This window comes from Phyllostomus hastatus, unplaced genomic scaffold (genome assembly GCF_019186645.2).
Source record: "Phyllostomus hastatus isolate PE091 unplaced genomic scaffold, TTU_PhHast_1.1 phas_scaffold_78, whole genome shotgun sequence".
Taxonomy (NCBI): Eukaryota; Metazoa; Chordata; class Mammalia; order Chiroptera; family Phyllostomidae; genus Phyllostomus; species Phyllostomus hastatus.
In genome coordinates, this window is record NW_025334041.1 from 40,867,628 (window position 1) to 40,895,411 (window position 27,784).

The 27,784-nt window shown below is 34.1% G+C and overlaps 1 protein-coding gene across 1 annotated transcript in view; it reads left to right on the forward strand.

Moving 5' to 3' along the window:
• The first annotated feature begins 17,860 nt into the window (after positions 1 to 17,860).
• Positions 17,861 to 27,784, forward strand: part of SEMA3C (semaphorin 3C) — a 172,734-nt gene continuing 162,810 nt past the window's right edge. The window contains exons 1-2 of the mRNA XM_045828281.1: positions 17,861 to 18,183; positions 20,165 to 20,305. Of these exons, the coding sequence (XP_045684237.1) occupies positions 20,203 to 20,305 (103 nt within the window). The 5' untranslated portion in view covers positions 17,861 to 18,183; positions 20,165 to 20,202. The remainder of the gene's footprint in view (positions 18,184 to 20,164; positions 20,306 to 27,784) is intronic.

The following is a 27,784-nucleotide window of genomic DNA, read 5'->3' on the forward strand; positions in this document are numbered from 1 at the left end:
TCCTGTACAATGGTAAATGACAAATAGCTTTTGACATATTTACTCTGTCATGTTAGTTCTCTGAACCAACGAGCCACAAGTATCTGATTTGTTGAGATATGAGAGTGTGGTGGGTACAAATTAGCAATAGAAGGAGCCCTACATTGGTGACCAACAGATATTGGTTCTACCTGGGGTCTGGCTGCTTATTCGTTTTGTTATTAGAACAATTCACCAACTACCCAATCTTTAGTTTCCATAGGTATAAAGCAGTGGATTAGACATGATCTCAAAGAGCCTATCTATTTCTAGGAATCTAAATATCACAGATAATTTAGGAATAAAACATGGTTTGACCATATTTTATGTTAATTAAGTATATAACTGGTTTTTAGAAGATAGTACTGATTGATTCCCAGAACAAAACCTAAAGAAATCTTCTGAATTAAGGAAAGAATCTATTGATAATTTAATACAAGTATATTAAATATTATAACCAAAATATGATTATAAACTCTCTGTTTTAATGCATTTGCTTTTAACTTTAACTTTACATACATAAATAAAGATGGCTAAGCTTTTACAATAAATAGTTCAGAGACCAGGCAGTCACATAAGGAAGTTCTATAAATACATGCTGCCAGTGGAGAAAGACAAAGTGGCTAAGACCTCATTGAAACAGCCATACATTAGTCAGAGGCCATTGCTGACATTAGAAGTGGCATCATATGGAATGCTTAGTTCAAGTGCACTGATACAAAACTGGTTCACCTTATTTTATGCCATAATTTAAAATAGCTATCTAATTTTATCACAAATTCATTATATGAGTAAAAGTGATTTACAAATATTGTTTCATCACATAACAAAAAAGAATGGCAAATAAGGAATGTTCCAGCATTGTTTTACACAATTTAACTGAATAAAAAACACAGACCTAATGGTTTACAGAAAGTTCCATACAAATAAGATAAGGTCATGGTAAGGATCTCCACTTAAAACCCATTAAAATGTCATTGAAGTCGCAGCTCCATTGCATATGAGGAGGTAGTTGTACTGCCTGGCAATAAAGAAAAATACGCTTACAAATATGTAAAGAGACTTGCATAGTCTTTGTGACTAGAGAATACATGAAACATTTTACATGAATGTTTTTAGTATGTATATTCTTACATATTTATTAATTATATATTACCTTATTAAATTAGAAGGCATAGTATACAATGCAACTCTATTTAAGTTCACATGAAAACTTATATAGAAAGACTTACGTGGAAAAATTCCAAGATACTCTTTCTTTTCATTGACCAAAACCATTTCTGTGAATATTTTATAGAATGCCTTGAAAATGCTAAAAGTATTACTGCTTGGTTATACTATTAAGGTATCAATTAAATTATGAAAATAATCTCTAACAGAGTCTTGATATATAAAATTCAATGATGTTCAAATCAGAAGGGAGCACAAATATATATAAAAATATTAATTCAGTAAATGAGGAATTGAGGTCAGGAATTAAATGAGAGAAGATAATCAGTCTTCCCTATAGCACACATAATATATTTCAATTTGAGAATTGTTTAGTTCCTAGTGTGTAGTAGATTCTTAGAACAGCTAGAGTCTGATCAGAAAGGAATATTGAAAGCAATTATAAAGGCATTCTGTTTTTCTTAGAGAATAAATCTTCCAATGAAGAACAGAGTTTTCTCCAGTGTTGAAGCGAGATGCAGAAACAGTAATTCCAAACAAAAAGCAGAGGGAGAAGGGAAGTTTTCTTCAAAAGGGTAGAGAGAACATTTATATTTATATAACTTCCCATTTAACTTTACATTAAAATGATATTAAAGGGATATGTAACAAGGTAAGCAGAATGGGGCTATTCATGATTTTTTGACACATTTCTAGAAGACAGAAAGCAGATGGTAAAGTGGTATTATTTCAAAAGGGTAGAAAAATCTGTGACTTAGAAAATACGAGAAGGCAGCAGCTGGTAAGGAGAGAGTCAATATATACTGCAAATCTACAGGAAGATTCAGAACTGGAAGAACCAGTTACCGTAAAAGGTGGAAGATTAAAGTAGATAGAGGGAATAATTGATCCACTCTATTTTTCACAAATGAATATAGTACAGTTGGCAACTAGCTTGTTAAATTCCGAGGTCAAAAATTACCCCTTTAAGGGCTATAGCATGTGTGAAAATAGCTACCCTATCATAAGATCATTCTATAATCTGGTATTTTGGGATCCAAATATGAAACAATCCAACTGTCTGACCTTATACTAAGCAGCCTGGCAATCAAGAAATACTTCACACACTGGAAAAGCTGGTAGTTGTGTGTCCTCATAAATAGATAATCAAAGTTTATGGGTAAGTATAGAAAATTCTGAATTATGAAAAAGCCAAAGTGAGCAAAAAATAAATGACCCCAGGAAAACAGATAATTCACCAAAGAGAATAAAACATAAAAAATATAATAAAGTCATTCAACTTTTATAAAGAATACACCATAGCTGTAAGAATAGGATTCTATGTATTTTACACAGGAATAATTGGAGAACAAAGTAGATCTCTTAGCAACTTATAATTTATTGCCCCAAACATAATTCATTAAGACATTTAGAAGATAAAGTTAAAAAATTTCTCAAAAAGATAACCAAGATAAAAGACATTAAAAATCAATCCTGGGGATTGAACATCAAACTAATAAGAATTTCTAGAAAGAATGAAGAGAAAAATAAAAGAAATAGAATTAAAAGAAAATTAATAAACAATCACTTCTGAGAAATGTAAGTCTACAAATTAAAAGGGCTAATTGAGTTCTTGCCAGAGTATGTGAAAAAGAAAAACATTTAGAAAAGTACTGTACATTTTCAGTAGAGCAAGTACAACAAGGAGTTCCTAAAAGGAACAAGGAGGTCAAGCTGGCTAACTTATAAAGAAGTAATAATGAAACTGGCATCAGACCTCTTAACACCACAATTGGATCCTGGAGGAATGTGGTGCAATGTCCGCACACTTGACCAATCTTCATCCTGGGCCATGAGGAGAGAATCAGGGACAGAATAAAGTCATTGTTACACAATTATGGTGTCAGGATGTTACTTGTCACATAGCCTTTTAAAGAAGGTTTTCTAAGTATGAGTTTCAGGGGAAAAAGAGGAATAAACAAACAAAAAAAGGAAGATGGGTATATGGAATATAGGAAATAGAGAATTCAACCCTTGAGAGTCATATAAATATGCACTAGAATATTTTATAGATTGATCAGCCCAGATTGGAGCAGCAAAATAGGTTAGAGAAATGAATTATTGCATGAGGAAAAAATAGTGTATTATAAGTTTGCTATTTGAGAATTTTGAAGAACATAAAACATAATTAAGGGTAACCCCCTAAAAAGTAAGCTTAAACTACAGAAAAGATATAAAGGATGGTATGAATGGATGAATAAATAAATGAATAAAAGTAGATAGAAAACAGTGTTACCACAGCATAACATGATTCCATGGTAAATGCTATTTAGATGGACACAAATGAAAAATACCCATACTGCCTTTCAATTTCAAAAACTATATAACCAAGCTTGCCAACATATAAGGAAATGCTCAAGCGACTAAAGAGGGAGCTGGATAAGAACTGGAAGAAAACCTGAGGGTGGTAGTAACATAGCTTATAAAATGGGATTCAAGAGATACTGGCAACCACTAATGAAATAAGGAATGAATGATGGAAGCAACGCTAAAAGACTTACCAAAAATAAAGCAATCTCACTATTACAGGGAGAGAGAATTGAGAGCAAATTAGACATTCTGAGGTCTTTACTTACACTTATCATCTCATGAACACAAAATTAATCTGAAAAAGTAAGCAAAAATATTAGCATAGGGTTTTATACTGTTCAACAGTGAAGGGTGGGACAGATTAGAGGAAAAGAGGAATTGGTCAAAGAATTATTACTTTTCACTGAAAGTCTATCTTTACTATTTACTTTTTAAAACTAGAGCTACTTTTAAAAATAAATTTCCTATTTTGTAATAATTTTATACTTAACAGAAAAGTGGCAAATGTAGAGTTGTCACATAACCTCGCTCAGTTTCTCTCATTGTTAACATTTTACATTAGCATTGTATATTTATCAGAACTGTGAAACTGATATCAGTTCGTTACTACTAACTGAACTTCAGACTTTATTTGGATTTCACTAAGTTTTTTACTAATACTGTCTTTATGTTTCAGACCTAACCCAGGGAGCAGATTGTAATTTGGTTGCCAGGCCTCCCCAGTCTTCTCTGCTCTGTGTCAGCTTCTCTGGCTTCCCTTGTTTTTTGTCACCTTGACAATCTTGAGGAGCACTAGACAGGTATTCTGCATAGTCATTTCTCATGTTTTGTCTGTTATTTTCCCACTATTCAACTGTGATTATGGGTTTGGGAAAGCATTACAGCACAGGTGAAATGCCCTTCTCTTTACATCATACCCAAAGTGCACACTATCTGGATTGCTTCATTCATGATTTTAAACTTACCTGGTTAAGATAGTGTTTTCCATCCCCCCCCCCCCGCACTGTGTAGCTGCTATATGTTTTTTTTCTCTATTCTTTGGAAGAGAGTCATTAATTCTAGGCCACCCTCCAGCTGGGTGGAGACAGAAATTAATCTCACCTCTTCTAAGCAGGGAATATCTCCACATCTTGCTTGGAATTCTTTTGGGAAGAAAAATTTGTCTTTCTCCCCCAGTTACTTATTTTAACTTACTCATGTGTACTTTTTTATACTTTAGGCTATAATTCAGTACTATATGATTTATTTTGGTGCTCAAATTATTCAGCATTGGCCAGGAAGAACTCTTTCAAGTTAGTTGTATACTTTTGAAGTGTCTCTATTTATTTATTTTTGAGCATTTCCTTACTTTTTGGAACTACAAGGTGGTCCAGGCTCATCTTTTTACTTTTTGTTCCCTGATCCTAGAATCAGTCATTTTTCCAAAGAATCTGGTTTCTTTTATTGGAAAAAACAATTTAGAAATCAAGTTCTAAGTATTAGATATACTTGTTGCTACTATATGGTGTCATTACTTGTAGAACCTCTCAATGTATATAGGTAAGTAATAAATGTATGTATACTAACCCATGTATTCATACTATAATAAGATTCTCCATAAAAATAGAAGTAACAAGATATGTGCATTATAGAAAGAGATTTATTTTAAGGAATTGGCTCATGCAGTCATGTAGGCTGATGTGTACAAAATCTGCAGAATGGGCCAGCAGGTGGGAGACCCAAAGAAAGGCTGAAGTAGCAGTTCACAACCAAAGGACATCTGCTGAAGAATTCCATCTTGCTCAAGTGAGGTCAATCTTTTTTGTTCTATCTGGGCTTACATCTAATTGGATGAGACCCACCCACATTTCGACAGCAATGCACTTTACTCAAAGTCTACTAATTTAAATGTTAATCTCATCCAAAAATATTGTCATAGAAACACCCAGAATAATGTTTGACCAAATATCTGAGCACTGTGGCTCAGCCAAGTTGACACATAAAAGTAACCATCACACATGTACATCTCTAACCATTTCTGTTTGCATAGATATTTATACATTAAGCTAAACATGAATTCATACTGTCTCAGACTGTAATCCAATCTTAGTACTATTTTTGCAAATAAGTGTCTTTATTTTTTTCAATTAAATATTTGACATGAAACTTTATTTTCACTAATAAATATAAAATTGAGAATTTTAAATTATATATAATCAGAAAATGTTTGAAATTAGTGAAGCAGGGATATAATCTATGACTCCTAATACATGCCAGATATTTTACATTTTTTATTTGACTTAAGCTACACATTTGTGGGAGAGAAACACCATAACAGTAGATGAGGAATCTGGAGCTCAGAAAGGTTAGAAAGCTTGTCCAAGTTTTCATAGAATTGTAATTTATAGAGAGTTTATGATCCAGGGAAAAGAAGATAGTATAGTACAGGGAGCAGGAAAAGAAAATTAGTTACTATTAGTTAAGTTTCTAGATTGCTGCAACAAAGCACCACAAACTGGGTGGCTTTAAGACAATAAAAGTTATTTCTCTCACAGTTTTGAGGTTGGAAGTCCAAATTCAAGGTGTAAGCAGAGCCATGCTCTCTCTGAACCCTTTGTGGGAGAATCCTTTGTCTCTCCAGCTTCCAGTAACCCAAATGATCACGCCAATCTCTACCATCTTATTCACATATCATTCTCCTTTAAATGACACCAGTCATATTGGATTAAGGGCCCATTGTAATAATCTGCTTCTAACTTGATTATCTCTGTAAGAACCCTATTTCTCAATATAAGGTCACAATCACAGGTATGAGGGGTTAGGATTGCAATGTATCTTTTTGAGAGACACAATTCAGTCCACAATTCCTCCTGGCTTTTGCTGACATAATTCAAAAAGCCACTGAACCTGCAGTCAAGGCAATGAGGCCATGACTTGCTTGGAGAAAGTATATCCCCTAGAGGGTGCAGTAGCAGAGCTACAGATGGTGATGACGTAAAAGGGGTGAAGAGGGATGAAGATTGTGAGCACAGCAGTCTGTCTTTCTCCTATGTTTCATTTAGATCTATCATCTTACCTAGCTTTCCTTATTTTCAAATCTTTGTTGAGGGGCGGGACATAAAATATGATGAAAATACAAGCTGGGCATGCTAACAGAGCTATTCTAACAGCTCTCCATTAGAAAGTATCAGAAATGGATAAAGTATTTCCCTCCACCTTCAACCCTCTTTGGCATGGTACAGAGCAAAATATTATTTTCTTAAAGACATTCATATTTAACAGTGGGCATGGGGGTTTGGACTCAGAGACAAGGGTGGAGTAGAAGAAAGGGACAGTAGGCACCAGGGTAGCTGACTGTACTTGTTTGTAAGGGCATGTAAGAAACATTTTGAGAAGTGCAATTATACTAGGAGATGGCCTTGTTTGGGTTAAATCATTATACAAATTGGCAAGTTCAGTAAAATTTGGATCATGAATGTGACTTGATTAGTTACCAAGTTGTGATGTTGGAGGAAAGTATATTTAAACTTAAGTTAATGTAAATCTGTGGGGTTTTATTATTTTAACTTAAAAATGGTGAAACTGAGCAGTGAAGAGATTATTTTTCAAGTGTAAATATGGGGAAAATGTTAATTAAAAGCAAAGGATACTTGCCCTTCAAAATCTGATGAAAACATGACACATGCAAAACTTCATTGTGTTAACCGGTGTATCATTTAACCACTAACTTGTTCAAAAGATTACCAAAATTTACTTCTTCCATTAAAAATAGTTTCTTTTGTTTCAATTTGCAGATACTCAGACCATAATTTTGTTTCATTCAAGTAATTAGCAATATTTTTAAAAGGCTGATGAGGGAGGAAGTGCAAAAAAGAACAAAATCAACAGATGAGTATGTGGTTACAGAGCCTTAAATGAAAATGAAAGACTAAAAGCATTAAACATACCTATTTTGTAAAATTGCATGATATAGCTGAATCACACCCCCAATATGTGTGTATAGTGTATAAAGAACCTAAATTCTATGGAGAAACAAAGAGCTATGTGCATGCATGAAACTTTAATGAAAGTCAAATAATGAAATAGTTCCTAATATTCACGAAGGCTGCTGCACTTTATAAACCTTTCCAGTGTGGTCTACATGTACACATAGACAAATAAGAACATCAGTACATGGATGCACAAGTCTAGTCTGTACTGTCAAAATTGAGGGCATGCCTTCAGAATGCCTAAGTTGTAAAAGAATTATGGTATATTTGTGGTAGTGTTTGTTCTTAAACTTTGTAGACCCAGGGGCAGAATATGCCTAACAACTTTTTATAGGACACTTTTTCAAAATACATGCATGTGTGTGGTGGTGGGAAGGGTAGGCTATTTAAAGCCAAGAAAAGCAAGAGTTCATTTTGAAAAGTAGTTCTTTAGATAAAACCCTACACATGTAATGAATGTTCTGGAGTTATAGTGAATGTTCTGTAGTGAATTAATGCTTTTAAGGGAGCAGTGAGAAAAATACTTAATGGTATTTTACTGATTCTATGGCCAACGCTCAGTGTCTCTCAACAAGATTTATTGTTGTAAAATTTTCATATTTTCTACAATCATGAAGACAAATGCCCTTTTTTCTTGTGAATAAGGATTTTCTATATATAAATACAAATAATATGCCATATATTCTTTAAGTAATATGCTGATAATTATACAAGTTTTGGGTTAGTCTATCCTCGATAGCTAAAACTAAATAATTGAGGTTATGGATAATATTTTATAACCTTTTCTTTAAACCATACCTATTTTATGAAAATTAAGGTATAATATTTTTAATTTCAATGTAGTAGAGGAACTTGCTAATTAAAGGCATCTCTTGGATAAATTGAGAAATCTTTTAGTAAAGTAAGTTTTTAAAAACCATGCTGTTATTAAAAATCAACATAACTGGAGTTATTAAAAAAACTCCAGATTTTTATGTATGAGAATATTTTATTTTATTTTTTTAATGTTGAAAGTATTTTATTTTATTTTATTTATTGTTGTTCAACTACAATTGTCCCCATTTTCTTCCCACCACTCTCTCCTTCCCCACCCTAAAGTATGAGAATATTTTAAATAACATATACATTACAAATAAAGAAAACACTTGTGATAGAAATCTATACAACTAACAGATTAAAATGGGAAAATACATTAGTAGAAAATTTAGTTCCTAAAAGATTATGTTTTTGTTGCTTCATGCTAAGACTTTGATAGAAGAAAGCTAGAATGAAACAACTCTAGAATGAAACAAAATTATATTGTTTCTAGAAACAGAGATAATTTTTTCTCTTTCCATGCCAAGGATTGCTGCTACTAGTTTCTTTTTACCATGCTTTTATTTTATTTTAACATAATAAGATTTTCACAGAATCTTGTTTTAATTTTTAAACAGAGAACTCATACATATTTCCTAAATTTTAATTTTAAAACAAAAATGAAAAAAATTTTAAATTGATTCATACCACCTGTCCCTATAGTAGTTTATTATCAGGAGTCAAGCCAGTTTGAATGTTCCCATAGTTTTTACAAACTCAAAGTAAAATTCAAATATGGCCTGAATGGGAAAATGCAAACATAATTACCTTGAGGAGTGAAGTTATGAACCTTGGAAAATGGTTACTTAAGAAGCCTGTAAGAAATAGCATGTGTTTGAATGCAACACTATCAGTAACAATAAAATATTTTATTTAGGCCTTTAATGTTTATAAAACATCATTGAAAATAAATTGAGTTTAATTAATTGAGCAACCATTCATCCAGCAGTCACTTGTGCCAAGACTTGGCTTTGCTGCTGGCTACAAAACATCTAAATTTCCTACTTATGTCTTGTTCTGTAGTAATTAGGATTCAATGGAGAAAAGATTCAGACAATTGTAACATTAAGTGATATAGCAGAGAGATAAACAATTTTTAAAAAATAATCCTGATCCAAGGATATGTTTATTGACTTGAGAGATAGAGGAAAGGAGAGATAGAGACAGAGGTAGAGGGGGAGACAGAGGGAGAGGGAGAGAGAGACAGATAAAATACGTCCATAGGTTGCTTCCTGTATTAGCCCCCACTGGGACTGAACCTGCAACTTTTTAAAAATATATTTTATTGATTATGTTATTACAGTTTTTCCATTTCTTCTCCCCTTTATTACCCTCTGCCCTGCAGCTCCCTTCCCACCAACATTCCCCCCCCAACTTACTTCATGTCCATGGATTGTACATACAAGTTCTTTGGCTACTGTATTTCCTATACTATTCTTAACCTCCCCCTGTCTATTTTGTACCTACCATTTATGCTTCTTATTCCCTGTACCTGTTCCTTTTCCCCTATTTTCCCCCTCCCTCTCCCCGCTGATAATCCTCCATGTGATCTCCATTTCTGTGATTCTGTTCCTGTTCTAATCGTTTGCTTAGTTTGTTTTGTTTTGTTTTTTAGGTTCAGTTGTTGATAGTTGTGAGTTTGTTGTCATTTTACTCTTCATATTTTTGATCACCTTCTTTTTCTTAAATAAGTCCCTTTAACATTTCATATAATAAGGGCTTGGTGATGATGAATAACTTTAACATTTCCTTATCTGGGAAGCACTTTATCTGCCCTTCCATTCTAAAGGATGGCTTTGCTGGATAGAGTAATCTTGGATGTAGGTCCTTGCCTTTCATGACTTTGAATACTTCTTTTCAGCTCCTTCTTGCCTGTTAGGTTTCTCTTGAAAAATCAGCTAATAATCTTATGGGAACTCCTTCATAGGTGATTGTTTCCTTTTCTCTTGCTGCTTCTAGGATTCTTTCTTTATCTTTACTCTTGGGTAATGTAATTATGATGTGCCTTGGTGTGTGCTTCTTTGGGTCCAACTTCTTTGGGACTCTCTGAGCTTCCTGGACTTCCTGGAAGTCTATTTTCTTTGCCAGATTGGGGAAGTTCTTCATTATTTTTTCAAATAAGTTTTCAATTTCTTGTTCTTCCTCTTCTCCTTCTGGTCCCTATGATTCAAATGTTGGAACATTTAAAATTGCCCTGGAGGTTCCTAAGCCTCTCCTCATTTTGTTGCATTCTTATTTCTTCATTCTGTTTTGGATGAATGTTTATTTCTTCCTTCTCTGTATCATGGATTTGAGTCTCAGTTTCCTTCCCATCACTGTTGGTTCCCTGTATATTTTCCTTTATTTCACTTTTCATAGCCTTCACTTTTTCCTCTGTTTTGTGACCATACTCAGCCATTTCTGTGACCATCCTGATTACCAGTGTTTTGAACTCTGCATCTCATAGGTTGGGTATCTCTTCATGGCTTACTTCCATTTTTAGAGCATTGATCTGTTCTTTCGTTTGGGCCATATTTTTTTAAATGGTATGTAACTTTTTTTGTAAATTTTAATTTGAAAGTGGAATATCCTCTTTTTTAAAATTGTATTTATTTATTTTTAGAGAGGGAAGGGAGGGAGATAGAGAGAGAGAGAAACATCAATGTGTGGTTGCTGGGGATCATGGCCTGCAACCCAGGCATGTACCCTGACTGGGAATCAAACCTGCGACACTTTGGTTCACAGCCCGCACTCAATTCACTGAGCTACGCCAGCCAGGGAAGACCATATTTTTTAAGATGTTTATTTATTTATTTTTAGAGAGGGAAGGGAGGGAGATAGAGAGAGAGAAACATCAATGTGTGGTTGCTCATGCCTGCAACCCAGGCATGTACGCTGACTGGGAATTGAACATGCGACACTTTGGTTCACAGCCTGCTCTTAATCCACTGAGCTACACCAGCCAGGGCTTGGGCCATATTTTTTAGTCTTGGTGCACCTGTTACCTGTTATTGTAAGGGGCAGAGCCTTAGGTATTCACCAAGGTGGGTCAACCCATGTCACTGCATTGTGGCATTGTACATGGGGGAAGGGTGTGAGAGGGAACAATGCCCCTTACTCTGCTCTCAGCTGGCTTTCAGTCACTTGTTCTGCTACCCACAAGCAAATTGTGTCCTTCTGTTGCTGATTTTCTGGTGGGTGGGCTTGTGTACATTCTAGGACCTTGTGGTTCTACAAAAAATTCTCCTATGAGGCTGGGAGTTTCTCCTACTGCTACAACCCCCACAGGTTTTTATAGTCAGAGGTTTTGAGGCTTTATTTTGCTGCACTGGAACCCTGGGTTGTGCAGTCTGTCTTGCTCCTCAGTTGTTCCTCCCAGTTTGTCTACATGCAAATGTGGGACTGCCTGATCCACTAGCCACAGCATTGCTGCAAGTTCTCTCCACCAACTGCCCATCTCCACCCCTCCTACCAGTCTGAATGACTCTTTCTTCTTTAACTCCTTGTTTGTCAGACTTCCATACAGTTCAGTTTTCTGGCAGCTCTGATTATTTTTTGTTTTTAAATTTGTTGCTGTTCTTATTTTGGTTGTGTGAGGAGGCACAGTGTGTCTACCAAGCCTCCATCTTGGCCAGCTGCAACCCTTTTTTGGTGTACAGGAGGACACTCCAACCAACTAAGTCACTCTTCCAGGATGATATAAAGAAATATATCAGAATACAGAAGTGAGAGAGAAGGTTTTAACACTAATTAGAGTATCTAATTAACCAATCAACCTGGTGGTTGTTATAATTTTGATTTTATAAATAACACTAAAACTGGAAATGAAGCAATACTCAAAATGCTATAGTTAGTAAGTTACTTATCAGAGATTTAGCTCAAAATATATTTCACATCAAAATTGTCAAAGTTATGAATCTGAATATAACATCCAGTATTTGACTGATTTTGTCTTGGATTATAGAAGATTTTATTTGTGGTTAGTCTGAATGAATGAGAAAGACTGCTAGTTGGGTGAGATGGGGAAAAACAGAAGAAATAGCATGTGCAAAACCACGGAGGTGTGAAAATGCATGGTGTGATCAAAGAAGAGTAAAGTAAAGCATTTGATGCATATGAATTTTAAGCTATCAGGGAAAGTAATGGGTGAGAGGAGATGAGGGATTAACCCTGACCAAGCAGTGAAAGGGAATGTATGAGCCATGAAAATAAACTGGAACTTTATCCTTCAATGAATAAACAAAAGGGTTTTCAGTAACCCTGGTGACAATTGTCATAACAGTAACCTGAGACTAGTCATTTTAAAATCAGACTTGACCTGGCCCTGGCTGGCTAGCTCAGTTGGTAGTGCATCTTCCCAATATGCCAACGTTTCAGGTTTTATCCTGGGTCAGAGCACTTAGAAGAGTCAGCCAATGAATGCATAAATAAGTGGAACAATAAATCAATGTTTTTGCTTTCTCTTTCTTTCTCTATCTCCCTTTCTCTCTCTAAAAGTCAGTAAATTAAAAAAATAAAATCAGACTTGACTTTTTGTGATATTAGGGAACTTCATGTTACTAGGTTGAATACACTATGAAATTTATTTATGGATTGGCATTTACTCTATTTACATAAGTAATAAATTGGTAATTTGAAGAGAATAGAACCAATTCATAAAACTATAAATATACCTAGATGGACAATCAAAAAATTTGCATGAATTTTTTATTAGTGAGTGTGTGGCCTTTTACCTGGCCAATTTATTATTGATTCCTTCTTCTGTTCCACTCACATTTCCTGAAATCTTTCTTCATCCATATGTCAAGGCTGCTTATTAATCATCTTCTAGCTATTCTAAAAAATACAAAGGAAATTACACAGTGATTCTGCTCTCAAATGGTTCATAATTTCATTATAAAGATAAGATATCTGCCTGCATTCATAATTTAAATCTGTGGGATAATAAAAACAACAACAACAACAACAACAACAAAACCAACAAACCACCTTATTTGGGACTTAAAGAGCCTAGGAGAAAAGGGAAAGGTTTCCATTTCCCTTTCATACTTACAGAACTGTTAGAGGAACACACCAAGGGTAGTGGGAAGCAGGAAGTGTATCACTCTGGAACATGCAGATCTGAACTCATTGTCTAGGAAAAGGTGCCTCAGGTTTCTGACTTGACATTTTTGTTTGCATAATGGAGACACTAATATCTTATTTTTGGAGGACTTTTATGGTGGTTTAAAAAAATGCTGTTTTAAAATTAGTAAATAACACATACTCTTTAAACCATTCTGCCTTCTGGTGCACTTCTGGTGTGGAGCATACCTGCTAGGATATGAAAATTGTTGCTTACACAATTGAATAGTACTCTACTTTCTAGTCAACCATTTAAAAGTCCATGAAAAGGAGAAAAATAGTAAAATCTAAAGAGCACATGGTAAAGGCCTTTGGCCAAGTTGAAGGGCTTAGAGGGGGTCAATTAGCCATAACTAAAAGTCCCAAATTCATTGCTCCAGCTGGTTATTATTTTTGAGCTTCATTACACACATCTGACAATCAGAGGCACTTACACAGGCCTCTCAGGGCTCTCCTATGAGAGGAGGTATGGGAAAGTGTTTTATACTCCCAGGTGAAAAGAAAGAGACCTTTGGATGCAATAGATCCATAAAAGAAGCTCAGTTTCTTAAAAGTATTAATGTGGGTGTGTATGCATTATGTTCCACTAACAAATATTATTTATTAAATGCTGTTGGTTACTTTGCAACTGCAGTTATATATAGTTAATCTCCCCTCACTGAGTTTTCATGTGAAATATTCCAATAAGGAAAAAAAACATATAGAATTGACATTTTACCCATGATGAAAGTATGAGTTGATCAGCACACTCATTTACAAATTTGTCACATGTGCATACTGAAGAAATAAAATCACTAACAGTCTCTAACCACTGAATTTTCTTACTATTCTACTTTTACATCTGAAATAATGGGACATGCTCTTATTTTGGTTGAGTTAGGAAATTCTAACTTTATTGTGTTTGAGATATTTAAAGGTATTCAAAGAAATGTTGAAGAATTAAACTTAGAATTTGGTAAAAGCTTATACATTCACTTGATTTAAAATTACTAAGCTTAAAAAACACAAACAATGAAAATTCTCTTTTTGGCCAGTTTTCCTCTCCAGAGGAAACCACTGTCCTCGGTTTATTTTGTTCAATGCCAAAGACCGTACAATTTGGGATTCATAGTCTAGTACATGTCAACAGGGAAAGAGATCAAGAGTCAGGGATATAGATCATCAATGGTTTAACAATGAAAGTAGAGATACACTTGCCTTATTAAAAAAAAAAAGAACAATTTTAATGGAGGAAATTCTAAAACCTATTAACTATGTAGATAACAATTCCACAAACAGATTTCTAGACCAGACCTGTTTGACCGGTTTGGCCTCTGAGTAGCTAAGGGAAGCCAAGGAGAAGTAAGGCTCTGGCAAACAAAGTAAATATCCATTTGAAGCACAGACTTTCTGAAGAGACAGTTCAGGAAATTTAAAGGTCAGGCATACAGAAGTTGAAAAAGGAGGAAGATAGGAGGGAGGAGAGTTAAAGAGAAAAGGAGAGGGGAGGAAACCAGTGTAACGATTGCTCAGATTCATATTGAAAAATATAAGATAGTGAGTCAGTCATGCTTGAGTTTGTTTTTCTATTTCAATATTTACTATCCATGTGACTTTGGGAAAATCTTCAATGTTCCCGATTGTAAAATAGTAACCTCATTAAAAATGTTATTCATATAATATACAAAGTGCCTGGCATATATATGGTACATGGTCTCCCATGACAAATAATTTTATTTGCTATGACTATGACTAATAAAAACACAATCTTCAATCTCTGTAGAATTGAGATTCTCTAGTTAAAAGTTATTCATATAGCTTTTCTGTATGATGGGAAAAAATCTGAAACCGATTTATTTTCTTTAAATTTGAAATAAGAGATTCTTATCTTCACAACTCACAAAGAAGATATAGGTATATCATTCAAAATCAGTGTGTGTTGAAGTTAACTTAAATGACTTTTTTTAAGGACCATCAAAAATATCAAAATAAAAAATAAGGCCACTGTACTTCAGCAGAAAACTTCTGTGTAAAGATGTTGCTATTTGTATAACACCTGAATGAGAGCAATTCTAAGAATTTTAACTTTTTTCCCCCCAAGACATTTTGATCAGGGCAAACTTTATAATTACTAGTCTCTAAATTTAAATTGTGGTTATTAGTCTTGTAGGTAGATTTGATGTTCCTCTTTCCTGAACTAGCTTATTCAGTTAACTAATGTTGTTTTCTACCTCTAAGGACGGAGGCAAGTACTGCGTCCTAGAAAAGTGGCACTGGCCACCAGTGTTTCCAATGTAAGTCCTGATTTACTAAGGTGTTTTAGGCTCCTGAGCAGTTTGGAGAAACACGGCAAAATACATCTTATTGGGGGCACATTTTGCCACTCTTAAAATGTCACTATATGGCCTAAGCTTCCGGCAGCCATGAGCACTACTTGTGTCCTTGTGCTGGAATCTGCCTTGGCTAATGCCTAGCAATATTCTCAGGACTCAGTTTGAGGCCTGGCCTATGGTAAATGTCTCTGTACTAAGCAAATACCATTAAATGGCTCAGTATTAAGCAAATACCATTCAGTTAAATACACTGGAAAGAAGTTTCTTCAGGCAAGATGGGAATTGCTGCACAAGTTTCATAGAGTGTGATTAAATTAAACCATTTGTCATAGCCTCAATACCCTTGTGAGATATTGAGCTAATTCTTTAGGCTTTTGTAAATTGAGTAAATTCCCTTGTAAATATACAAGTTGGCATGCATGCCACCTGACAGTTTTTTAATCTTGGTTTCCTGAAACTTAAAAATAAAGTATATAATATATTCTACCTTAAGTGGAATTACAGATTAATCTGTGTTGAATGGTTACAAATTTCTAAATTAATGATTATATAATTTATTAATGCTCACAGCAGTCTTCTTTCTAATGATTTTTTTCTTCCCCCTCATTAAGTTAATGTTGACGCAGACATCAGTAGGAAGATAATAATGGTGAATATGTAACTTGGGCTTCAATCAGTTTCAGAAGTATTTCAGAGAACTGTACATTTCGCTTACATGTTTGCCTCTGGTTTTTAATACTCTCAGATGTTTGGGGGGTTAAATTCAATATTACAAACTTTTGTCAAGAAGCTGCTCACATTTTCATGGCACTAAATATCACAAAAAGAGTTTAACTGTATTAAATATTTTTAAATAATACATCCATTAGATGAGGAGGTTCCTCCCCCCCATAAACAGACATATAAAGACGATATTGGCCCTGGAATATAATTTCTGAACTCTTAAATTTGCATTCATATTTAATCTAATTCTTATGATCTCTTCATATTTCAGTTATATAGGGAGTTAGAGGCAGTTTTATGTAGACTGGACATAACAAGTGGTGCTTAGACACGTGAAAACTTTATCTTAATCACCTGTTCACGTCTTCCTATCTAAGATTAAAGTCAACTCTCCCGCTCCAGAAATGATTTTGCACTCACAGAAGTATTTTCTGATACAGATTATAAGAATGAAGTGATTTGCTTTATTTCATAAAGAAAATGATAAAAAAAAAACAACAAGGTGAAGAAATTGCACTCCATAGTTCCTTTGTATAGTGACATCTGCTGGGCTGCAGCCCACAGTGATTTTTAATCAAGTACCTGCTCACTTTATGGGACTGGAAGCTCATTTCCCCTGCTGTTCCAATATGTACTTCATTATGGTCGGGAGAAATAATTGTCACTTAAACATCAGAGTCAGTCCCACAGTTTAACAAGTTTACCTGAAAAGAGTTCTAGAAATATACCCCCGATGTTTAGATTTGTAAACCTCTATCCGTTGGCATGTTTCAGAACAGCCTTCTTACACAAAATTGTAATTTTTGTAATTACATTCTGGTAGTATCCTGGAGGGAAAGTATTGGCAATGAGTCAGTGTGGAGAGGTCAACAGAATTCTGCACTTTAAGGAAACACAATAGAAAACAATACCTATTAAAGAGTATAAACTTCTGTGACGAGACCGTTGGTTTAATGACAAGATTTTAGAAAATATACTGCAGGAAAAAGACAAGACTCATGCTCTTTTAAAGACGCATCTCTTTGCCTTAAAAGGATGCAGTGATCTTTTTCTGCGGAAAAAAAAAATAAAGAAGACTGCTTTGCACTTGATATTTATGGCCATCTGTCTTTCAAGAATTGCCGATAACAAACAAAAACCTTGGAGCACCTCCGGTTAAGCTGGTGATTCCACCGCGGACTGTGAAGGAGCGGAGCTGTTCCGAGATCCTCCAGCCTTCTGCAGCGCATTCCAGCTACTCCCGGCGGCGCGTCCCGCGGGCCGCCCCGCCCTCGAGGCTCCGGCCACCCTCCCGCGGGCGCGCCCTGGGTGGGGCCTCGCGGCCGCCGGCGGAGAAGCAGCGGGGCGTGCAGTGCTGCAGATGCAAGCCCGCTGGGCGGTGCGCCGGGGCCGCGGGAGCCGCGCGCCGCGTCGCTGTAATCGGACACCGAGCGCAGGTCCCCCACGCCCGGCGAGCTTCCATTCACTCCGAGGCGCTTGATTGAGCGAAGCGGAGAAGGGCTCCGGGTGCCACAGCCCCGCAACGCTGAGGATTCCTTTACAAAGAAACTCAGAGGACCGGGAAGAAAGAATTTCGCCCCTGGGACGCTCTGGAAATTCAGGTCTTCTGGGAAACGGGCTATAAACACACGCGGAGCCAAACCGGTAGCAAATTGATTTTTCCGTGTGGATCTCTTCCCACCTCGGTAAGCTGGATTCCTTATTTTCGGAATTACAGATTTACCAAAATATAACTTTTGGGTCCATGTCTCAACTTTTCACACGTCGCTGTGCTCAAGTCTACACGTTTTCTTAGGGGCACATGCAGTTTGTTAGGGAACTGTTCCCTTGCTGAGAGCCCGGCTTGGGTTGTTTCTCTAGGTTGTGACACCTGCGGAGAGTTAAAGTTGAGGATTTCAGTGACTGCTGAGGCAAAATTGCTGGAAGGACATAAAAGAGTCTGTTTCCTTCATGTTATTGGCGTTTCTATAAGAAGCGTAACAACCAGTCGAAGTGTCTGAGTTAAAGGGAAGAATTTATAACATAGGGGGTGTGAGGCATGTGTAAGACACTTGGCTCGAGTCACTTTTCTCTATGTAGGCTTGAAATCGCATTGCACTGTATCTTCGCTTTATTTGACCTGCCGTTTCATCTCTGTTCTTAGTAGTATTAATTATTATTTTGCAGTTTGTGGCATGGGTCACTTTTGGGGAGACATACCAGATAAAATACTGATAATAGCAATATGTAAAAGTGTGTAAATATTACCAGTGTCCTTAATAAAGAGACAAAGGTTAGGCATATTTATGGCTTTGTACCAGGGAGCAAATTACTAAGGGAAAGTCACTCCATAAAATCAATTTTCTTCTAAATTAATTTAGGGATGACAGGGTGAAGAGGTTGTGGAAGCAGGAAGAAACTGTTTCTTTTGAAAATTACCAACACAAACATCTCTAGGGTTTCCTCCATCTGTGGGATAAAAGAGGCACACGATTTTGTTTCCAACTCTTGTAACATGATGTACCACCTAGGAGGTCAACTTACAATTTTTGTTTAAAATGGCATGTTGAGTTTCCTTGTGATCTGTCTTCTGTAGTAATGAAGTCGTCTTTATAAATCTTAGTGGCACTTTTTATTGAATAAAATTAATGATAAGATTTTAATTAAGAAGCCACATAATATTGAAGATTAAAATTGCTGTAACTTATACAAATTGCTTTCCAGATTAAATTGTGTCATGCCATTTGAGTATCATTATGCTAGACTCAAAATGATGGGATATTTTTTATGGTCCTGAGTGTATTTTGGGTATGTGGCCACTGGAGCTCTTATAGACCTGTGGTTACACATTGCCTGATCTTCCTTGGATTTCAGATGTTAGTTAATAGCATGTATTCATTTTATAGCTACAGTTTCAAACAGTCCTTGTCTCTCTGATTTATCTTTTGGAATTTTGACAGCCACTTTCTGTGATTTATTTTAAATATGTATTGAGGGATAAGTCGTTCACTGGATTGCTCACCACTAGGTCACTCATTTGAATTTGGCACCAGTCCATGGTTACCTCATCTGCATCGTTTAACAGCTGCATGGCTATCCGTATATATTGGCTGATAACTGTTTCAAGTGATTTTAGTTTTTAGGAATTGAGCATATGTAAATGTATGTATAGAAACATCATTTTAGAGACAATTTGCTCCAAAAGAATTAATGCTATGGAAGTGAGTGGGAATTTTCATGTAGGATTTTCTTGTTACTACTGTATTTATGGTAGAAAGGAATATTTTCATCCACTAACACCTATTTGTGGATGAAACCATTCTCAAGTTATTTAAACATAATGTGATTTTTAGAGAGAAGATTAAATTGAAATACTGGGCTTTCCTTTGGTAATCAATAACCTCTTCCTGGTTGCTTCATTCTGCTTTAATATTATTAGCATTACGTTTTGGAGGATGAAATAGTTCCTATTTTGCAAACACTTCCAGACCAAATGAGATGAATCCAAATTTTCACATCTATGAAACAAAGTCACAGCACCTCCTACTGTTTGCATGACTACAAAAGTTCAGAAATGTGTTGTAAATGGGAGCTCTGTCTAGATTGCTGATTTTGTTGGTGTGGGTGTGGGTGTGGGTATGCTCCTAAAATGTGAAATGAAATATAAGAAACTTATCTTTTTTTAAGGTATTTTCCCGTGGATATTAACTAGAAAATCTGAAGAAATGGCATTCCGGGCAATTTGCATGTTGGTTGGAGTATTTGTTTGTTCTGTCTATGTAAAAGGATCTTCTCAGCCCCAAGCAAGAGTTTATTTAACATTTAATGGTAAGAAAGTTGATAAATACTCTGGGAGAATGTTATTACTTTTTTTCTTATCCAGATTAAAAAATTAAAGACAGTAAAATATTATAGAGTATTCATTAATTTAAAAAATGTTGATCGGACTGGTTTTTTGATGATGTGGTTACTTAAAATTATTGGTTAATAGACAAAAGTACTTTATTGCATTTATCTATGAAAATTCTTTAAGTATATTCTAGCTTTTTTAAAGTTTCTCCTGTGTATACATGGTGGGGGGGATGGCAAGGTGAAGGACTAAAAAAGCCTAGATGGCTGATCTTAATATTCATCTGGTTTGGTTGAGAAACACCTATGTGCTTATCCTCATCAGCAGAAAGAACTATGCTGAGCTAGATTATATATACAATCTCCCTATATAGCTCCCTATATATATATATATGGATATATATATATATATATATCCATATATATATTTAGTTTTTTCAAGTCTATCTCTGCATAAACCTCAGTGTCATTGGGCATATTTTTATTTTCATTAAAAAAAAAACATACTCTAAGACCTTCCTACAGCAGGATGTCTTTGAAACTCCATTATGTTGAATTTCAAACAGCAGTATGACTGACATCAGTCAAATGGCTCCCTCGTCCATCCATCCTCCCTCCCTCCCTCCCTCCCTCCCTCCCTCCCTCCCTCCCTCCCTCCCTCGTCACCATGTGTTTCATCCACAGTCATCATAAACTCTGGAGGAGACTTATTTAAAATTTTGAGTGTGTAAGCTTCTAATTGCTTCCCTTATCTTCTAAGCCAGGCATTACCCTTGGTTGTGAAGAAAGAAAAACAGATCCTTTGAAGTGCCCTTTTCTTTTAATTACTAAAGCATCTCACAGTCTGCTTATATCTTTTCTCCTAAATTGAGAGCTATGAAATATTTAATAACAAAAAAGGCATTAAGGTACTATTTTCTATATTTTCCTCTCTATAGGAAAGATGGAGTGCTCTCATAGATTGGGTCTCCAAACCTGTTTTCTTCATTACATAAAAATTAACCAAAATTTTTTAACCTAAACTTAATCCAATATAGGTAAATATTAAAAGCATGCATGTTACCAGGGGTATTTCATCAAGTCTATACTTGATATCACTACAATTTGTCATTTAAGGAAGTTCTGTAATATAGTCATTTAAAACCACATTTCAATGATATGTAGGACAGTAACTGCTATGCATAGAGTGACTAGAAGTTATGATGGACTTTTAAAAATACTGCATCTCTAATATTTTAAATGCTCTCAAACTCCAAACAGATTCTAGGAAAATAAGACTTACCTTAATTTATAATATGTATAGAATACAATATGATAAAATAAGCTATTGATCTGAAAGTTTTATAGTTCCTGATATTTTATTCTTTCCAAGAATCTTAATAAGAAATAATCAGCGAGATAAAATATCACTTAATTTAGACACTGTTGTAAAGAGATATATCAATAGGGAAAACACACTTAATGAAAATTCCATAATTTCTAAATTAAATACAAAATATCTCCTAGAATAAACTGTGTATTAGGTAAAGTATCATAGGAAAAGTACCTTGGGCAAAAAGAATTGCTAAAATGTTTAAATTTCAATCATAAATTTATAGTCACTTTCTTAATAGCATACCTGCTTTAGATGCCTGTTCCAAATTTCTTATTATTTAAAATTTCTCACTGATTTTATGACGGTTTATCAGAGTATAACAATGAGTATGTTACTCAGTTTCTTCCAAACTGGTTTGGTCTTGACATCAAAATATAGAATTTTGTATAGGTTTGACATATATAGAGTGGGGCAAGAATAGATTTACAGTTGTTCACATGGAAAATAATACAATAATAAATAATAATAAAAGAATAAACTTTGTTTCATATTCTTACAACTGTAGACTTACTTTTGCCCCATCCTGTATAGGAATATATATTAATTTAAATACATATAGATATGTGTTTTCTTTCATTTATTTCATATTTCCATATTTCTATAACTACTTTACAACCAAAAATCAGGACTTGGAAGAGGCATTTGAGGAAAGTGAAATAATTTCAAGTTACATCAGGCAGAGGTCTTTTGATCTGTATAGTCTCCCATAATCATGTTGCCACCTGGCTCTTTCGTCTTGAAATTTTTACTGTAACTTGGTCCTCTGCCTATCTCTTTCTGGGGGCAACTTTAGGAGAATTCTCATAGTCTTGTCTTATTGATAGTTCAACTAAGAATCACAGTTGATTTAAAGGTATGTGAAACCAGACATCCCTTCTCCCGTCCAAGTTCCATCCTTTCTTCTGGTAGTGGATGATAGACTGATAACATTTAAGAAACGATGTACAGATTTGCCATCTCTGTTGATCTAGTGCAAAGTCAGCCAGATGGTCATCAGTCCTTGGGGGGAATGTACTTCAGATGTTATTAATTAGTTGCATTTCTGCTAGTTAAATCTTGCATGTTAATAGAGACTCGTAGGTATCACATTTTGTAATTTTTATAAATATTATTTTATGCCAAATAGCTCTTCAAATGAATATAAAGTTTATGCAAATGTTTTTAAGTTGAATTTTTGATGAAAGCAAATCTACTAGTTTAACAGATTTATATTTTATAGCATTATTCCCACTGTATTCTGTATCTATAGAATCTATAAAAGTCAAATGGAAAGGTAAAGATATGTATGTACAGGAGACAAAAATTGTGGGAAAGCACTGCATTTATCCAATAGATATTTTAGATATAGTGTTTTATAAAATCAGGAGTAAATACAAAATAATTTGATAAAAGGAATCAGTTGCATGTAATTTTAATAAAAGTTTCTGAGCTTTGGAAAAATGAAAATCTATCTATGTTTGAATAGATATAAAATGTGATTACTGAGTTAAATGTATTAAATATTGTTTCTATTTAAAAATTGGAAAAGTTCTTATAATAAGATGACTTTCTCAGATAACAATTCAGATTGTAAATCTAGGATGTTCAATTTACTGACATAAAGTTATTCCTATTATCTTATTTTCCTCATTATGTCTGTAGGATCTGTAGTAATGTTCTTTAATTTTACTTCATGTCTACTTTCTTTATGTTCTGACTGATCTGTGTAGAGATCAATTTTTCCATTTTATTGATCTCTTTAAATAGTCAACTTTTGGGTCTTTTCTATTATTTTTCTTTTTAACATTTCCTTGATTTATGCTCTGAAATTTAACTATCTTATTTCTTCTTTATGTATTATTCATTCTTTTTTAACTTCTTATTATGGAGATTTAAATCAGGGTTATGAGCAATTTTTTTAAAAAATATAACTGGTTATGCTATCAGTGTCCCTTGAAACATTGCTTTAACAGTGCCCATATATTTTGGTAAATGTGTTTTGATTTTCAGTGAGTTTAATATGTCTTCTAATTCCCTCACTATGTTTTCTTTTACCCTTGGGTTATCTAGAAATATTTTTTTATAATTTATAAATAGTTGGGTATTATATCTATATCTATATCTATATGTGTATCTATCTTCTAATTTCTTGTTGTCAAAGAACATACATCATATGCTTCTAATTCTTTAAAGTCTATTTAAACTCATTTTATAACATGGAATATAGTCTATATAAAAAAAGTGTATTTTGCTTTAGCTGCAATGTTCTGTTAATACCAATTAGGTTCAATCAGTTGATGCTTTGTTATGTTCTCTATATCATTACTGATTTTCTGTCTACATGATCTTTTAATTACTGACAGAAGAAGTTGAACTCTCCAACTATAATTTTGGATTTATTTGTTTCTCTTTTCAGTTCCATCAATTTTTGCTACATGCTTTTTTATCTTTATTATTAGGTACTGACATAGTTATAAATATTATGTCTCCTGATGAATTGCCCTCTTTTTCCATTATTAAATATCCTGATTATTATTAGTAATAATCTTTATTCTGAAATGTATTATGTATGTGTATATTGCTTTTTTTGTATACTGAAAAAAAATGACAAAATTTTAGTTGTAATAAAGTAGGGTAAATGTTTACCATGATTCCTTTGGCCTCTACAATTTTTTAAAATTAAGATATTAGGAAATATATTTAAATGGACTAATTTTTGATATATGTAAATGTATGAATATTTGATTTGCAATGTGGTATAGTAAGAACAGCATTTACATAGAAACCAAAATATCAGGGTTTTTAATCTTTACTAATTGTTTACTAATTAATTCTGAAACTTTATGAGAACCTCAGTTCCCTGACCAGTTAAAAAAATTGTACAAAAATATTTCTAATACTCCTTTTTGCCCTATAATTATGTGATATTTAAGCTTAGTTTTATTTTTAAAATACTATTTCCTTCTAGAATAATCTCTTTAATACTTTGGAGAATATTTTGTGTAAATGATCCATGCAAGGGAAGAAAACGAAACAAGCCATTCTGAAAAATTCAGGGATTTTAAGTCATACAAAACCGGCTTTAAATCATGATTGTCTGCTACTTTCTGGGTATGCCACATTGGGGTAATTACTTATTCTCTCTAATGCAGAATTTTATTCTCTGTAAAATGGGAATATATACTTCATATAACTTTTTCAAAAAGTAAATGAATTAAGTTTGTAAAATGTGTTGGGGGCTATATAGAATATATCCCATTACAGCACAATACACACACTTGCATTAGAATTGGAATTTATAAATTCCTTTACAGCAGAGATATGGTTTTCAATTGCACTGTAATTACTTCCCCTCCACTTACACAGAGACTGATAATACTGCTCAATAAATGTTGAATTAACATAAATTTTAATACCCCTTACCACTATACCTTATCATTATACCTTACCACTATACCTCCCCAGCCAGTACAGCCTTGGTAAACTACAACAACCCTTTAGTGAATCTTGGATAATTTAAAACAATGACAGACAGCAGGTAGAAAGCAGCAGGTGTCCATTTCTTCATTATTGCAATAAAATAGAAAAAAACATGAGAGAGGAATTTTTGAGGATTCTATTTTTTTAAAGTTTATTTTTTAATAAGCTTGAATTTAATAAGAATTTAAGTTCATTTTAAAGACCATGTTTTAATGATAAGCTTAATAAGAACTCTTATTAAGTTCAACCAAGTCTACTTAGTTGATGTCTAGTTATTGTTATAAGATAGTAAGTGGCTTGAAATTGGAACATTTAAGAGTACTGTGGAACCTCAGGAAGGAAGGCATGTGGAATAATTTCTGTAGTATGAAATGAAATATATCTGTGTAAATATATCCATTGAAATATATATAAATAAAATACAACTATATCCATATAAATACCAAATATAGGTCATATACTACACCTAAAGCAATGGCTATTATATAGTATAGCAGATTTCTTTTCATACTTTTGATGATTACATTGAAATTTATTCAAGAATATTTGCTCTTTAGAATACTCTATGTATAAAGAAATTAATAGACCTTAAATTCAGCACTTTAAATAAGATTTAGTTACTGCATTTGTTAATCTTATATAAGGTAATAAGTATATGTATTATTGTTACTGAAATAGCATTTTTTTTTTTGTTTTTAAGACTGGATATTAACTGCAGTTCAGAAGTTAATACCCAAGATGTACAGTAGCTCCACCTGTTACCAAAGAAGCAATCTTTCAGTCACATGGGTGTTTGTCGTTTTGTCTTTCCAGTACAAGCCTCTGAGTTACCAGGCATTACTGTTTTTTTTTTACTTCTCATCAAAGGAGATCAAATATATATACACACACACACATATATATATGCACATATATATGTCTATATATACATATATAATGTGTGTATATATATTTAAATGATTTTAAAGAGTGGAGAGGAAGGGAGAAACTGAGAGAGGACCAGCTAGACAGACAGACAGAGACAGATACACGTGAGAGAGAAAAATGGATGGGTTGCCTCCCACAACCTCCCCGACTGGGGATCGAACCTATACCTTAGGTACGGGCCCTGATCAGGAGTCAAGCCTGCAACCTTTTTGGTATATGGGACGATGTTCCAACCAACTGAACCACCCGGCCAGGGCTCAGGCATTACTTTTTTAAGTAATTGTGATGAATACTGGATTATCATCTTTTATGTTTGTAGGTACAGAAAGGTAATATCTTGAAATGAAGAAGTAGGATAACACTAAGGTATTTTCAATATCCCATAGCTTCAAAAAGCCTGAATATTATTTTACTGACTTGGCAGCAGTCTGGCTTTGCTTCAGTTTTTCTTTTGGCTGACACTCATATGAGTTATTAAGGTGCCAATGGAAATATCTTAAAATACGTATTCAGCTTTGAAATCTCAAAAAAAATTCATTGATAGTTAAATGTATGGCAGAAAGTCAAATATTAGTCTTATTAATTCTTTGCTTGTGTTCTCAACAACAGTAAAGACGTCCAACTACTAAACTGTTCCTCACCCCTTTGAAGCCTAGAATAATTGCCTAAAACTCGAAAGAAAAATGACAGTCAAAAGACTGAAACTTCATAAAGGTTTCTACTATTTGTATACATTTTTCCTTAGCTTATATTGGCGAATTTTCCAGACCAGGTTTGAGTTGTACATTTACATTTACATAAGGATGACCGTGCTTTAAAAGAATAAAAATGTTACAGTGAGTTTTATTGGGCAACAGGTATATTAAGTGTAAAGTCTGCATTTGCATAGGATTATCAGTTCTTTAAATTATTTACTTTGTGATTCCTTTTGCCTTATTTCAGTGCTGAATTTTTATTAATACAGTTACAAAAGCCTCCAGGTCATTGATAGTATATAAATGAAAGAGGATGGAATTTTACAAAACATCTTTTATCTTGTAATATCTGCTTCATTTGACAAGAAGCTTAGTTAAATAAATGACAAATAAAAGGACCCCTGTGAACTAGTGAGCTAACCCCCAAAGCTGATGAATTGTTATTACACAATAAACTCAAAATAATAAATTGTCTCTTTATGAACTTTGGTAGCATTAACCTTTCAAGGCACATTTGTTGAAAACAGTTTGTCTTATGGTTGCCCAAGAGATAAAAATAAAGGCAATTGTTCTTGATTTCTCCATTAATCTTGAAGAAAGCTCACTCTGGTTGTATTGAATCTTCTGAAATATTTAGTTCTTGGGAACTAACTTGTGTTACTGCAGTTTCTTTTAAATCCCCTTCTGATGGTCTCAATTCAATGTCAGTTAAACATCTTAAATAGCACCTGCATGTTTTGATAAACCCAAACTCAATCAGGGGTGCTGTGTGAATAAGAATCTCTCTGTGTTTTCCCTCCGTGAGAATATCATTGAAATCAGGAAGGAACTGATGGATGGAATGCAAAGGTGCACAGAACATTGCTGAACTGTGGTCTTAAATAGAGCAGCACTAAGTTTGATGTAAAGACAAAATTAAAACTGTTATCAAATATAATGGGAAGAGAAAATGAGAAGAAATTACCAAGGAATTCCATATGTTTATTTTCCCTATAATATATA